Source organism: Euleptes europaea, chromosome 5 (assembly GCF_029931775.1).
Source record: "Euleptes europaea isolate rEulEur1 chromosome 5, rEulEur1.hap1, whole genome shotgun sequence".
NCBI lineage: Eukaryota > Metazoa > Chordata > Lepidosauria > Squamata > Sphaerodactylidae > Euleptes > Euleptes europaea.
The window spans coordinates 71,028,192-71,041,348 of NC_079316.1; the positions used below are offsets into that span (position 1 = coordinate 71,028,192).

Sequence of the window (13,157 nt, forward strand, 5' to 3'; positions counted from 1 at the left end):
TATCAATGGAAAACAGGCTATCCAAACAATACTAAATTTATGGCTGATTTTAACATTACCTACCCCCACCGAAGCAGATGAACACACTTACCAGGGTTGGTGCTCTATGGAGCAGATGTAATGTTCAAAATGTTCTTATCACATGCGCTGGCACATACATATGCAACCGATGTCTGGGGTATACCTGGCATAGAAACACTATTCATAGGGTAATCCCCTTTTAAATGCTTTTACCTGCTGTATGGAGCACCAACACGGGTAAGCACTTAGGCTCTCCAATGGAAGCCCCCGCATTGAACATCGCATCGTGCCGTACCTGTGATTGCTCGCCGTATCTCCGTAGCAGCGGCTTCTCTCATCTCCAGCGAGGCCTGTTCACTGTACCAAGCGGTGTGTGGCGTACAAATTAAATTAGGAGCATCTTTCAGTGGCCCCTGAGCAAAGCTTCAGGGAGAAAAGACAAAAGGAGAAAAATTCAGCTAGAAGTTAAAACTCGGGAATTAAATGCTTTCACCAAGAAATTCCATTCACCTCTTTTCTGTCCTTTTGCAATACCTCCAAACCTAAGGGTTTAAACTTCATGTGCTTTTTAAAAAACAGATGGGTCCTGGTTCCCTAGGATCCAGCATATCTAGCTTGGCCCTAAGATGATCACTTAATAAGGAATCCTCCATGTCCTTACTACAGCTAAAAATGCTTATATTACAACAACGGAATATAAAAGCCCACCTCTGGTAAATCGATGGATTGAGAACCTTAGCACTCAATATTTGAACGCATTGCATATAGACAGAAATTCTATATGGACTTATTTTTAGATATTTGGAAACCATTTATAGAAACTTATGTGTAGATCCACCACCACTGTAGTTATATTTTTGTCTTCGCTTTATATGTGTACCTTTTAAAAAAGTTTTGTTCTTCAGTTTCCTATTTTTTTAAATAAGAAAAGAAAAAAAGAATTTAGAGAGGTGTTTTTTTTTTGCCATCAAGTCACAGCTGACTTATGGTGATCCTGCAGGGTTTTCAAGGCAAGAGCCGTTGGGAGGTGGTTTGCCATTGCCTGCCTCCATGTCACAACCCTGGTATACCTTGGAGGTCACCCAACCCCATACTAGCCAGGGGTCAGGGCTAAAAGTGTGTAACTCGCCCAAGGTCACTCAGCAAGCCTCCATGGTGTGAGTGGGCATCTGACAGCTCTCTCTGTCTCTAAATCTGAGTAGATTTTAATGTAGTAAGCATCTCAAAATCTAGAGGAGGAGCCAAAGACCCATAAGAGGAGAGGGATTTCCTTCCCTCCCTTCAGTCCCTCTCCCTCAAAATGCTGACCCAGGTTTCAGGAGATTCCCCAGGAACAGCACTGGCAATGGGAAGGGTGGGGGAAATCAGCCCAAATGTCATACGCTTCAAGGCCCACAAAAATAGACGTCAGGATCCGTCCCGTTGTATGCCTTTTCCCGCTGCCCCTTCAGAAATAAAAATCATAAATTTGTGTCTGCCCCATTATTCCATATGGTCTTCTGCTGAATCCTCCTTCTATTGTATACAAGTTAAGTTTGAGGGAAAGACTGTTCAGATCGTATGGCAAGTTGATTCAAAATATTTTGTGTGCAAACGGAGGTGTCATTCTGGATGCTGGATTAGTACTTTCAATTGAAGATGGGACTGATATCCCTTTGTAGGATTGCTCCCAGCCCTGATCTTCCGCTATATTTCACTGCAACACCAGGATGGCCATCGTTTTAACCTGAAAGGAATGGCATGAGCAGAAGCAGAAAGATTGGGGGTTTCAAGGAGGCTTGCCCAGTAGAAACAAATTAAAAACAAAAGGATAGAATAATTAACATCAACCAGAGAAGACAGGTTAATTAGAACTCCTGTCCTAGCTGAACCAGGACCTCTAAATGCTGGCCCATGCAAAAACATTTTGCAATATTTTAAAAAGATATTCAGATCCAACAGCTGGCAGGAATTGTGGGGGAGAGGTGTTCTACTAAAAAAAAACAACCATCAACCATTCTGTCCAGGCTTGGTTCATGTCTAAAATTGCTTTTAGCTGAAGCTCAGAGAGATAGAGGGAAATCCTTTTCACTTAAGAATTCAGTCTCTTATGACACTCTGTTTAGAGCAAACCCTCCCAGTAAGGCAGGTAAATTACATGTAAATATATGTGTGGAGGGGGAAGAATAAACAACGATTTCCTGATAGTGGTCTCTGAACCTCTGTATCCATAGAACCTCACATGAGCTTTAACTTTCCAAGTTTTTTTTAATTTCAGAAAGTTTATTTCAGAGAGTTTCTAAAGACTTTTTTTGGATTCTTCCTCTTTAATGATACTATGTAACAGACTCTGTCAATGCTCCATCTGCCCACTGTGGAATGTGTAAGTGGTTCATGTTTATAAGGGGAGAAGCTACCCAGAACTAGGGTTGCCAAGCTCCAGGTTGTGGCTGGAGATCTCCCTCTATTATAACTGATCTCCAGGCGACAGAGATCAGTTCCCCTAGAAAAAATGGCCACTTTGGCAATTGGAGTCTATGGCACTGAAGTCCCTCCCCTCTCCAAACCCTGCCCTCCTCAGGGTCCGCCCCAAAAATCTCCGGGTATTTCCCAACCCGGAGTTGGCAACCCTACACAGAGCTCTGTGGAGCAGGCAAGATACAAACACAAAACCCACCATAAGCCCCTGTGAGAAAGACAAACTATATGAATGAAGTAATAAATATAAATAAGTAAAATACAAACCATAAAAAAAGATTTATTTACCTAAATGGTTCTGATTCATGCACATCCAGTGCTGCCCCTCGTATCCTGCCTTCTTTCAGGGCTTGAGTTAAGGCCTTTTCATCCACCAGACCACCCCGCGCTGTATTCACTAAAAATGCTCCTTGCCTCATCTAGTGGGAGCCAGGAAGAAAGAAGAAACAAACCATTCAGTATGACTACTGGACCTCAAGATATGGGCCTGTGTCCCACAAAAATATTTCTGTCTGTGGAGTGCAATTTTCTTGCTTGCCCCCTCTGGCTGCAGTCCAAAATGACCCCTGAAATACCACTCCTGGGAGACAAGAAAGCCTTCAGTCTATGGAAACACTTCATGGGATCCAAGTGTGCCACCGCTTCTCCCTTTGGCCCCCTGACATGGCAGACCTTTTCTCCTGATCACATACTGTAAGGGAGGGGTGTCGAACTCATTTTTTACGAGGACCAGATATGCCACTTGGTTGGGTGGGGCCATGCCTCACCATGCCCAGATCAGGACTGGGTGATGGTGGCTGCCTTGACTGGCTCACGGGACGGGTAAGAGCTCTTAAGGGGCCGGATCCAGCCCCTGGGCCATATGTTTGACACCCCTGCTGTAAGGAACGTATAGACCATCGTACCCTTTGGGGACGCCTCTCCTGGTACACCCTCCAAAAAACTGTTAATAATAATAATCTGTTAATAATAATTTGTTGGGGGGTCCCTGGCCCCAGGAGTGTGCGGCTGTCCTCGACAAGAGCCACGGCTTTTCCGGCTCTGGCTCCAGCCTGGTGGAACGCTCTGCCTAATGACGTCAGGGCCCTGCGGGACCTGAAAGAGTTCGGCAGGGCCTGTAAGGCAGAGCTTTTCCACCAGGCTTACAACTGAGGGCAGCCGCAGGTAGTTCATCAATGCTGGCCTCCCTCCCCTACCCCTTCTCCTCTGGTTTATTCTGGGACATATAAGGGGACAGGGCCTGCCTGCTTGGCTGTAATAGCACCGTCACGGCGGGTGCCACCGTAAACTGTGCGCCATCTATTTTAATTATTAGGTAATAGCTTGAGAATGGAGCCTTATCTACTCACCGAGAGGGTTCCTTCCACTCTGAGAACTGGTTTTAATTGATATGTATATGTATATCTGTGATTTTATTGTTGTTTCCCCGCCCCGAGGCTGGCTTTGGCTGGGGAGGGCGGGCTAGCGATATAATAAAACAAATACATTGTGTCATTTTCTCCTTGGATTTTAGGGACTTTTCTGCATCTCCCATCCCAACAAAGTGGCAATAATGGCTGCTGCTATAGTAGGACCAGTTCTGGGCTTCTATCAGGCCCCTCGGGCAGTGGCTCAAATGCTATTCATTACATCTGAAATGTTGTATTGCACAAACTTAGGTACACCTAGTGCTTAAGAATGTTTAAGACCAGGCTGCTAATATTTATTCTATAGGAACAAAACAGTTGTTTCTACAGTTCTTTTAAAGCACAGTATTTTTAAAGTTACGGTAAAGCTTCCCCCATCTTTTGACCAAAAACAAGAATTTCCAAACCTTGTGGTTGATTATTCTTTTCTAGAAGCATTACCTTTTTTTGTTATGATGCTTTGTGTCCTCAAAGGTGTTTTCCTAGGTTACAAAAAGCTATGCTAGTATGCCCGCTTGCTACTTATTTATACTCTGTTTGCACAAAATGGGTATACTTAAGATAACAACAGAATCACAGCACCAGAGAAGGCAAACAGCGCAGAGGAGCAGAGCTGTGTAGCTCCTTCAGCTGCTCTCTTAATTCAGAAATTAGCTGAATCTGGAAGAATTTTTCTGAGACTCCTGGAAAATTAGATGTTTATCAGTGGCTGAGATTTATTCTCACAGATCAGCAAAGTAGACCCCAGTTTTACCTATCATCTAGTTGCCATCTGCCCACAAGTTCGGGAAACAGCATTTGGTTTTCTGACATGTAGTAGCAGTCTTATACTATGTCAAGATAACACACAATCTTGTCTAATGTTATTCCAAATGAGTGGAGATGCAAAAAACCTGGCTAGGAGTGTCCAACGCTCACTTACTAACGCACCGCCCTTTCTATAATGATATTAGATCCCAGTACATTGTCCCCATCCTGTCAGTTTTCTAGGAAGAGCTGAGGAATTCTATGTTTCCCTTCTTCTCGTCGACTCTTCCCGGGAGATAACCATCCAGGTAGCCAAATTTTGTCTCCGGGCAAGTGGGATACGCAAACGGCAAACTGAGACTAACAATCTTACTCCATAGATGGCATCCCCCCTCTTTTATAGCCTACTCGTTTGATTTAAATTTATCACCTGTTATTCTTATTTTAATTCCTTTTCCCTTTTATATATATATATACCGTATTTTCCGGCGTACAAGACGACTTTTTAACCCCGGAAAATCCTCTCAAAAGTCGGGGGTCGTCTTATACGCCGGATGTATGAGGGCGGGTGCTGAATTCCGAGCCGGACTGGAGAATGCTGAGGCGGGGTTGAGACTCGGGCCTCCGGGGCCTCGCCAGCCTGCATGCTGGCTGCGCCGCTGGCTTAGTGGGCCCCTGTGTGCGTGGCCGGGTTCATGCAGGAAGGAACCAGTCGTCTTATACGCCGGAAAATACGGTATATATATATATACACATGGAGCTGATTTAGTATCAAAATAAAGACTGACTGACTGACACTACTGTCTAGCCCAGCTTCTCAAAATGCAATGTTAGAAGCCCCACTGAGGTAAGGAAGTGTTACTTTAGTAAGGATTGGACCCAAAACAACCGTCTTTGGTTTGTAACATTAGGCTGCGCTCTGTAACATTATGTAACATTAGGCTGCTATCTGTAATTTATCAACTGCATTAAACTGACCTGCTAAAGTAGCGTCACCTGGCCTATAATGTGGAAAAGACAGATGGAGAATTAGCTGCATGTCTCAACTACCCCAAAGGTAAAAAATACATACAATTGCTATACGCATCTGCTTTAGTGTTATCTCTGTGCCAGCAGGAATTCTGGCACTCAACAGCCACGCGTTCCCAGGCTGTGGTTGGAGCCAACAAGATGGTCTTCTTTGGTTCACAATTACCTGCTTAATCGTAAAGTCATTGATAAGGTGGTGATTATGTTCATTGAGGTTACAGTGTAATGACACACAGTCACTCTGGTACAGCAGATCCTGGAGTGTGTAGACTCGCTGGACTCCCAGGGACCTTTCTATGCCATCCTGCAGGTATGGGTCATAAAAGATCACATTGAATCCGAATGCCTTGGCTCGAACGGCAACTGCTTGCGCAGTGCGACCTAAGCCAAAAAAACAAAAAAAGATGCAGAGAGTTGTCATAATAGGCTTGGCAATGTGGCAGCGCTGCATGAATTCCGAGGAGTGCATTAAATGGTACTGATCGGCAGGGACTGGCTGCCAAACGCCTTCTCCTACCACAGCAAAGGCGTTCATGCTGCACTGATTCTCTCCTGTATTATCCCTTTGTCAGGAGCTGCTGAAAATGCGGCGCTTGCAAAAGGAAACAAATGGCCCCGGCATACTGGTCTGCGCCAAGGAGGCATTTAGCAAGTTCACCGATCCCACGCACTTAATGCAGCTTAGTTTTCTCCCATATGCCAAACCACACTAGTGTCCAAGACTGGACGCTATGGAAATGGACAGTGCTGCTGTTAAGATACTCTTAACGCAAGCCCGCTAAGACGGATGCGTGGTGCAGGGGTACTGCCATTTCCAAACACTGGATACATTACATTCTGTACCCAAGAAAATGCCTCTCTTCCCCCAGACAGGGCATCCATTGCAACTGGAATGCCTTGTGGAAATGCAGCTGTGCAACATCATGCACATCTGTACTGATGGACAGTTTCCATATCCCCCCCCTCCCGGGCTTTTTATAGCATTTTTTAAACGACAGAAAATGGCTTAATTTTTTTAATAGCCTGTTCCTCCATGCCTTATGGTGGAACGCACATGCACACTCCACCAAAGAACAATAAGGCTACCCACCCTGCCTCCATACTTGACCCCCACCCCACAGCTGTTTTAGGAATCTGTCTTTCTCTGTTTTGTTGCCTCCCACTTAAAAAATAAAAGTTATGAATGACTGGATGTTTCTCCCATAGAAGCAAGGTTGTGGAACTACTTTGTGTGAAAGGACCTTCCTCCGACTCAGCAGTGCTTCTGATCTTTGAAATGTTGCAGATGGGAAACCGGATACAACCATAAATGAAAGGCTCAGTTGAAGGGGGGGGATGGAAGTTCTCCCTTGTTTGGAATGATTCTGCACAGCTTGTGTCCCACCAAGTCCAATGCGTCCATCAGGAGTGGGGAATCAAACCTGGTTGTCCAGATTAGAATCCTCCACTCTTAACCACTGTACCACGCTGCTAGTGAGCTGTCATCAGCGTGATGGGTCACAATTTGCGCAGGCCCACTCAAGTGGTCTCATTAGAGACCCTGCACTCGCTTGTTTTTAAAACAACTTTGTTTTTTCGAGCGGCTACGAAGAGACAGGAATACATATCAATACAAAGGACAAACATCATCACTAGGCTCCTAAATTATCTATTACCTGTTATTCACTGATACCTTATTTAAAAAAATACCGTAGTTGCCTCTGCCACTATTTTACCCTTGCACTTGGCAACCACCTAAATTCAATTAGTCAGAGACTTATTTTATACAGAATGCAGGGGATGGTGAAGAGAAAGCCACCCCAAAGTGTCACCATTTCTACACATGGAAGAAGGAATAGGAGTGTCGTCCTTTGCATCCTTCCTACTCTCTCCTGCCAACAGACCAGGAATCTGCACGAGACAAATTTTGGGGGCAGGCAATCTCACTGCTGACTTTGCTGAAGGTCAAACGTGGACCGTGTAATGCGGCGTGTACAAGGGCAACGCTCGAATCTGCCTTCAGAAGGTAAGCCGTTATGGCATTTTTCAAAAATGCGTCCATTAACTTATTTGCCATGGCTCTGCAGAGGCAATTAATGCGAGCAGACGTTGCGAGGCTGATACAGAAGCACGTCCAAGCTTCAATGTGGAAATGTGGCACCAACCACAGTATGGATGTCTTAAACGGGGGAAGGCAGCCCGAGTGGAAAGACACCCATCACAAATAATTCAGCTTCCCCCCAAGGAGGACTGAAGTGCTGATCTTCAGCACCCACTGTAGTCCCAAAACCTGTATGTTCCAGGCAGATTTAAGCCTCTACACACAGCCTTTCAATTTGGATACAAAACAGGAAGCCATGTTAAGGAAATCTTATTATGAAGGACTTCTGTACAACAATACAAACAACAAAACCTCTCTCTGAGTCCTTGTTTATTAGAAGAGCAACTTGTTTGCTGTAGAGTCGTCCCCCCCCTTTCCTTCTGCACTCTTGCTGAATGGCTATTTAATTGGGCATGACTAAGACAACTGTCATGGTTTGGAAGCAAAGGTTTAATAAGGCTCTTCTGATAAAGAGGGACAGCTGCGGTGCAATCAGCAGGTCATTATCCACAATGTCATTCCTATTCAATGTCACTGCCGGGGCTCAACTAACCGACTTCTACATCAAGACCAGAGTTGTCTTTTTTTATAAAAAATGTAGAGGAAAGGCAAATAAACTAGACATTGCGCCTTCGGGTTGGCAACGTGGTTACTGGAATTCGGTAACTGAAAAGTTCTGTGGGATGATAAATGAGGGGAAGGGGAACCGCGATCCCTTGTCTGCTATAGCTGTGAATAGATGGACACACAATACACAGACCTTTCTTGGCAATTAGTCATTAATCGGTGGCTACAGAAAAGTACAGTTAGTGCCTGGCGCACGGGAAAAGTTGACACGTTTGTACACTGACAAATAGACAGAAATTACCATTTAATGGTGTAATTATTCTGGGGACAGAATATTTATGAAGGAGGGTGGCTAAAATGATTCGTGTGTTAACGTCCTAGACATAGTGGATTGGATCTTAAGTGCTTCCATACCAATGACAAAAAGGAGGAGGGGTCTCCTTTGACTATCAAAAATGGGCCCTACGTAAACAGAAGCCATGTGGGACCAGAGCTGTGGTAAGGGGGGGATATTTGGTAATACTGAGTGGGAAACCCTGGAAGGGATCCAACCCAGTAACGTTTGGGAGGTTTTTGAACAGAAACCAGCACATACTCCAGTTTTGCTCAGATGACCAAGCCCAATTTGTTCTGCCTTCACTGTGATTGACTGAACTGGCAATAAAGCAGGACTTCTGCTGTGCTTGCCCCTAAGCTTGGAATGACCTAAGGAGGCGCTATTTTCTCAAAAGGCTGCCAGACTTTCTTCCCCTTTAATTTCAGCACATATCTGATTTTAATATGCAAATGCAAGGTCAGATTTTATTTTAAATTTCACTATACTTCCCCCCCCCCACCATAAAACTATGGTCTTTCCCAGCCACCCAAAAGTAATTTGATTCTTCAGGGGCCAGAGCAAATTTCTTACTGTCTAAAATGTTTATGGATTGTCGAAGTGCAGGGTATAGCAATATAGGATTTGTTTTTCTTTTTAACCTTCATTGCTTCACCCACTTGTAGTCCATGTACTATACAAACATCCTATTCTGTTACTCAGCTAAACCAAGAGTAATGGTAAAAACAAGGAGCTCCAATTTAATCCTTGACTGTCAGGGGTCGGGTTAGATGTCTGTGCTGTCCCCAACTAAGACAAAAGGTCGTATCCCCTGTCAGGAGCAGCCCCCGTTTCTCTTCAGAAACAAGGACCAAGGAACTTTAAGCCATGCTTAGTGAACACCTTGTGGGTTTCCTAATAGCAACTAAAGACTACATGTAAAGGTGGTCCTGATCCTTGGTTGCAATTTGGAGAATGACTGTGAGGGGTTCTAGCTAGTTTGTTCCATGACATCTCCAGTCCTGAAACATGTTTCCTTGACTGATGATCACAGTACCCAGGCAAGTGATTTTGAACAGAAAAAAAGAAAGGGGAGAAAGAGTCGGGCATCCCCTTCCCTTCCCCTCCAGTTTTCCGCTCAAGCTTTTGGTGTTCTGTGGGTGACTTTAGTTTCTGTGTTAAAGTTGGGAGAAACATGGATGCATCCCTTTGTGATGTGCTGTGTCAGTCTCTGGATATGGAAGCATGTGGCATGACTGTATAGTCCACACAGACCTCCTTGCAAGGACTGGACTCTATTATAGCTGTTCAGGATCATCAGCTTCACGTTGTTTTACCAGGTTGATAATTGCACACATTTTATATGGGAGACATATACAGCCCAGTATAACAACTTGAGACAATCTTACCAGATGTTTGTATAATTGGAAATATATTATACAACCTATATACATGCCTGGTCTGATATATATTGTCTGTATATGTTTATATATCTGCAAATATGTGTGTATGTTTTACATGGGTTTCAATTGACCACTGAGGAAGGCCAAATAGGCCGAAACACATCTGGCATGTGGTTATAGTATATCAACCTTAGGAAAAATTTTAAAATAATTTTTATCTTGACATAGCGCCTTAAATAAATTATATTTTCATTATCTATATATTTTATTTATCCCACCCAACCTTGGGTACCCAGCTTCTGTTTTCTAGGTTGGGTTTCATTCCCCTTTTCTCTCCTCCCCCCCCCCTCTATTATATCCATGGAAAGAAAAAAAAGGTCATCCATTTGGTTAAAAACACAATATTTGAGATCTTCTTTTCCTCCAGAAGTCACCAACTTACCAAATCCAATGAGGCCAAGAGTTTCGCCTCTAATACGAGCTGCCCCAGAAGCCACTTCTCGTATCTGTTCCACACTCTGCACACGGGTTCCTTCCCTCAGTGCCTGGTATAGCCAAGTGTTCCGTCTGTAGAGATTCAGGACGTGACATACAGTGGAATCTGCCGTCTCTTCTACTGCCGCCGAGGGGATGTTGCATACAGCAATCCCTGGAATATAGGGAAGAAGCCCACTTTGCTGATACGTCCAGAAAAATGACAGGAAATCTCAAGGGTTCTGAACTAAAAACTAAACGAAATAAAACTAAGCTAAACTGGAAAAGAACCTAGAAAAGAGCAAGAGCCCAGTAGCACCTTAAAGACTGACAACATTTCTGGCAGGGTTTGAGCTTTCGTGAGCCACAGCGCATTTCTCCAGATACCTGAAGAAACTCATACCCTGCCAGAAATTTTGTTAGTCTTTGAAGTGCTACTGGACTCTTGCTCTTTCCTACTGGTACAGACAGACTAACATGGCTACCCATCGTGATCTAAAAAAGAACCTTTAAATTATAAAAATAATTTCAGGTACCAACATATTGCCCCAAGTTAACTACACCTTCACTGGTTACTTCCTGCATGGATTTTGAGAGCCCCAAACGCCATCTGATTCTTGGTAAGCCTCATGTCCCCACCCTGGACAAGTCCAGCAGAAAAACAATTGTACTGAATTGGATCAAAACTGGCTGAAAAGCAGCATCTCTTCAGGCAATTTATAATGCATGAAATCAGGTGGTTTGATTCCAGATCCACCTGTCAGGCCCTGTCTTTGTCTTAGCAAAGCCTTGGCCTGACTTTGCTCCTGCTGGCTTCTCCTTGACCAGGCCTGAGGTTGGCTGGGTGTCAGGCCCTGGTCACATGCCTCTGGTTCTCATACATTTGTACAGTTTGTATTTTGCCTTCCTGTATTATGTTTACCACAGCTGCATAGCCTGTTATGGCTAGCTATCCTGATAATGCTTATCATGATTTCTCCTGGCTTGTTTTGCTTGCTACCCATCGTTACAGTCTGCAATGCTTTTTAACCATGTATTTTAGCCCTGCTTCTCCATTAGCAGCCTCTCACGCCTGGAGGCAGCCAGCTTCTGAATCTGTCCAATATTGCGCCTAATAAAGTCTAAACGTGTCTCAGAACCTTGTCTGGAAGAGTTTTGCTTGAGGGACACGAAGGACAAGCCTAGAGTCTGACACCACCTTGCTATTCAGATGTAAATGCAATGCCTCTGTTCAGCATGGAGGTGTAGTAGTGCTAAATCTTAGCATGTCATAAAGCCCATCACCACCTTCCTCTCTGATGTGTTAGAGTTCTGCGTAGAACATTTTTGTCCCAAGGAAAGATTCAGATAGGGAATGGAGCACGTATCAGAAAAAGTCCATCTTTCTTTCTGGCAGCCAACGTAGTGCAGTGGTTAGGAGCGGTGGACTCTAATATGGAGAACCAGGTCTGATTCCCCACTCCTCCACATGAGCAGCAGACTCTAATCTGGTGAACCGGGTTGGTTTCACCACTCCTCCATATTAAGGCAGCTGGGCTAGTCACAGTTCTCTGAGAACTCTCTCAGCCCCACCTACCTCACAAGGTGTCTGTTGTGGGGAGAGGAAGGGAAAGAGATTGTAAGCTGATTTGATTCTCCTTAAAAAGGTAGAGAAAAATCAGCATATAAAAACCAACGCTGCTTCTTCTTGCCTAGACTGAAGTCAGTGGGTCGGGTCCTGTGGTAAATTTTTGCTAACAGAATAGGGGGTGGGTGATTTTCCACTGATTCTGCTGTTGTTCCTGTGGATCCCCAGCCCTCCACCAACATCACTTCAACTGACATTTTGGGCAGCAGTGAAAAGGGGGAGGCGAGGAATCCACATTCTAACAAAAATATCTCCCATCAAGAGAATTTAACAAAGGATTCATGCCAGTATCTTGCACAGGAGCTGGCGTTCCTCACACAAAAATGGTTCTTTAAGTGGTCCTGGTAGAGTCGAGAAAGGACATTTCCAGAAAGGAAGTGAAGGTATCTTCTCACTTGGGCCACTGAGATGGATGGTAAGGAAGTTGTGATTAGGGTTGCCATCTCTGGGTTGGGAAATTCCTGGAAATATAGTGGGTGGAGCCTGGGAGGGCAGGGTTTGGTGAGGGGGAGGGTCTTCTGCAGGGCATAATGGCGCAGAGTCCACCCTCTAAGGCAGCCATTTTCTCCAGGGGAACTGATCTCTGTATTCTGGAGATCAGTTGTAATTCTGGGAGATTTCCAGGCTTCCCCTGGAGGTTGGCAACCCTAGTGGTGCTGCAGCTCCCAGACATTTTCTCCAGTCATTGTTACCATGCCCTCAACCACTAAAAGAGTTCCAGTGAGGAAAAAAATCAGAAGACCAATTTGCTCTCAGTTGTATTTTCTCTTTTTGATCTAGCCCAGTCTGGCTCCACTAGAACTCACTAGAAATCAGTTGTGACACTTCAGATTGATATGTGGGATTCTCGGTCTATAATTACTTAGTGTGCCCTCTTGAAGATGCATGGGGAATAACATGATTCCAAACCTCATGAGGTTTGTGGAAACCCTTGGCTTGTGGAAACTATGTTTTAAAAGTATCTGCTGTTGTGTGGAAAATCTAGGGATCCTGATCCTGCCATCCTTATACAATTTATTTTCCCATCCTGTCC

The 13,157-nt window shown here is 44.5% G+C and overlaps 1 protein-coding gene across 4 annotated transcripts in view; it reads right to left on the reverse strand.

Annotated features, from left to right (window-relative positions):
* Positions 1-13,157, reverse strand: part of CTBP2 (C-terminal binding protein 2) — a 274,992-nt gene that overhangs the window by 10,970 nt on the left and 250,865 nt on the right. For all 4 annotated transcript variants that reach the window (XM_056849543.1, XM_056849544.1, XM_056849545.1 and 1 more), the window contains 4 exons: positions 10,466-10,672; positions 5,827-6,041; positions 2,767-2,897; positions 317-444 (listed from right to left, as the gene is read on the reverse strand). In XM_056849543.1, coding sequence (XP_056705521.1) covers positions 317-444; positions 2,767-2,897; positions 5,827-6,041; positions 10,466-10,672 — 681 coding nt within the window. The remainder of the gene's footprint in view (positions 1-316; positions 445-2,766; positions 2,898-5,826; positions 6,042-10,465; positions 10,673-13,157) is intronic.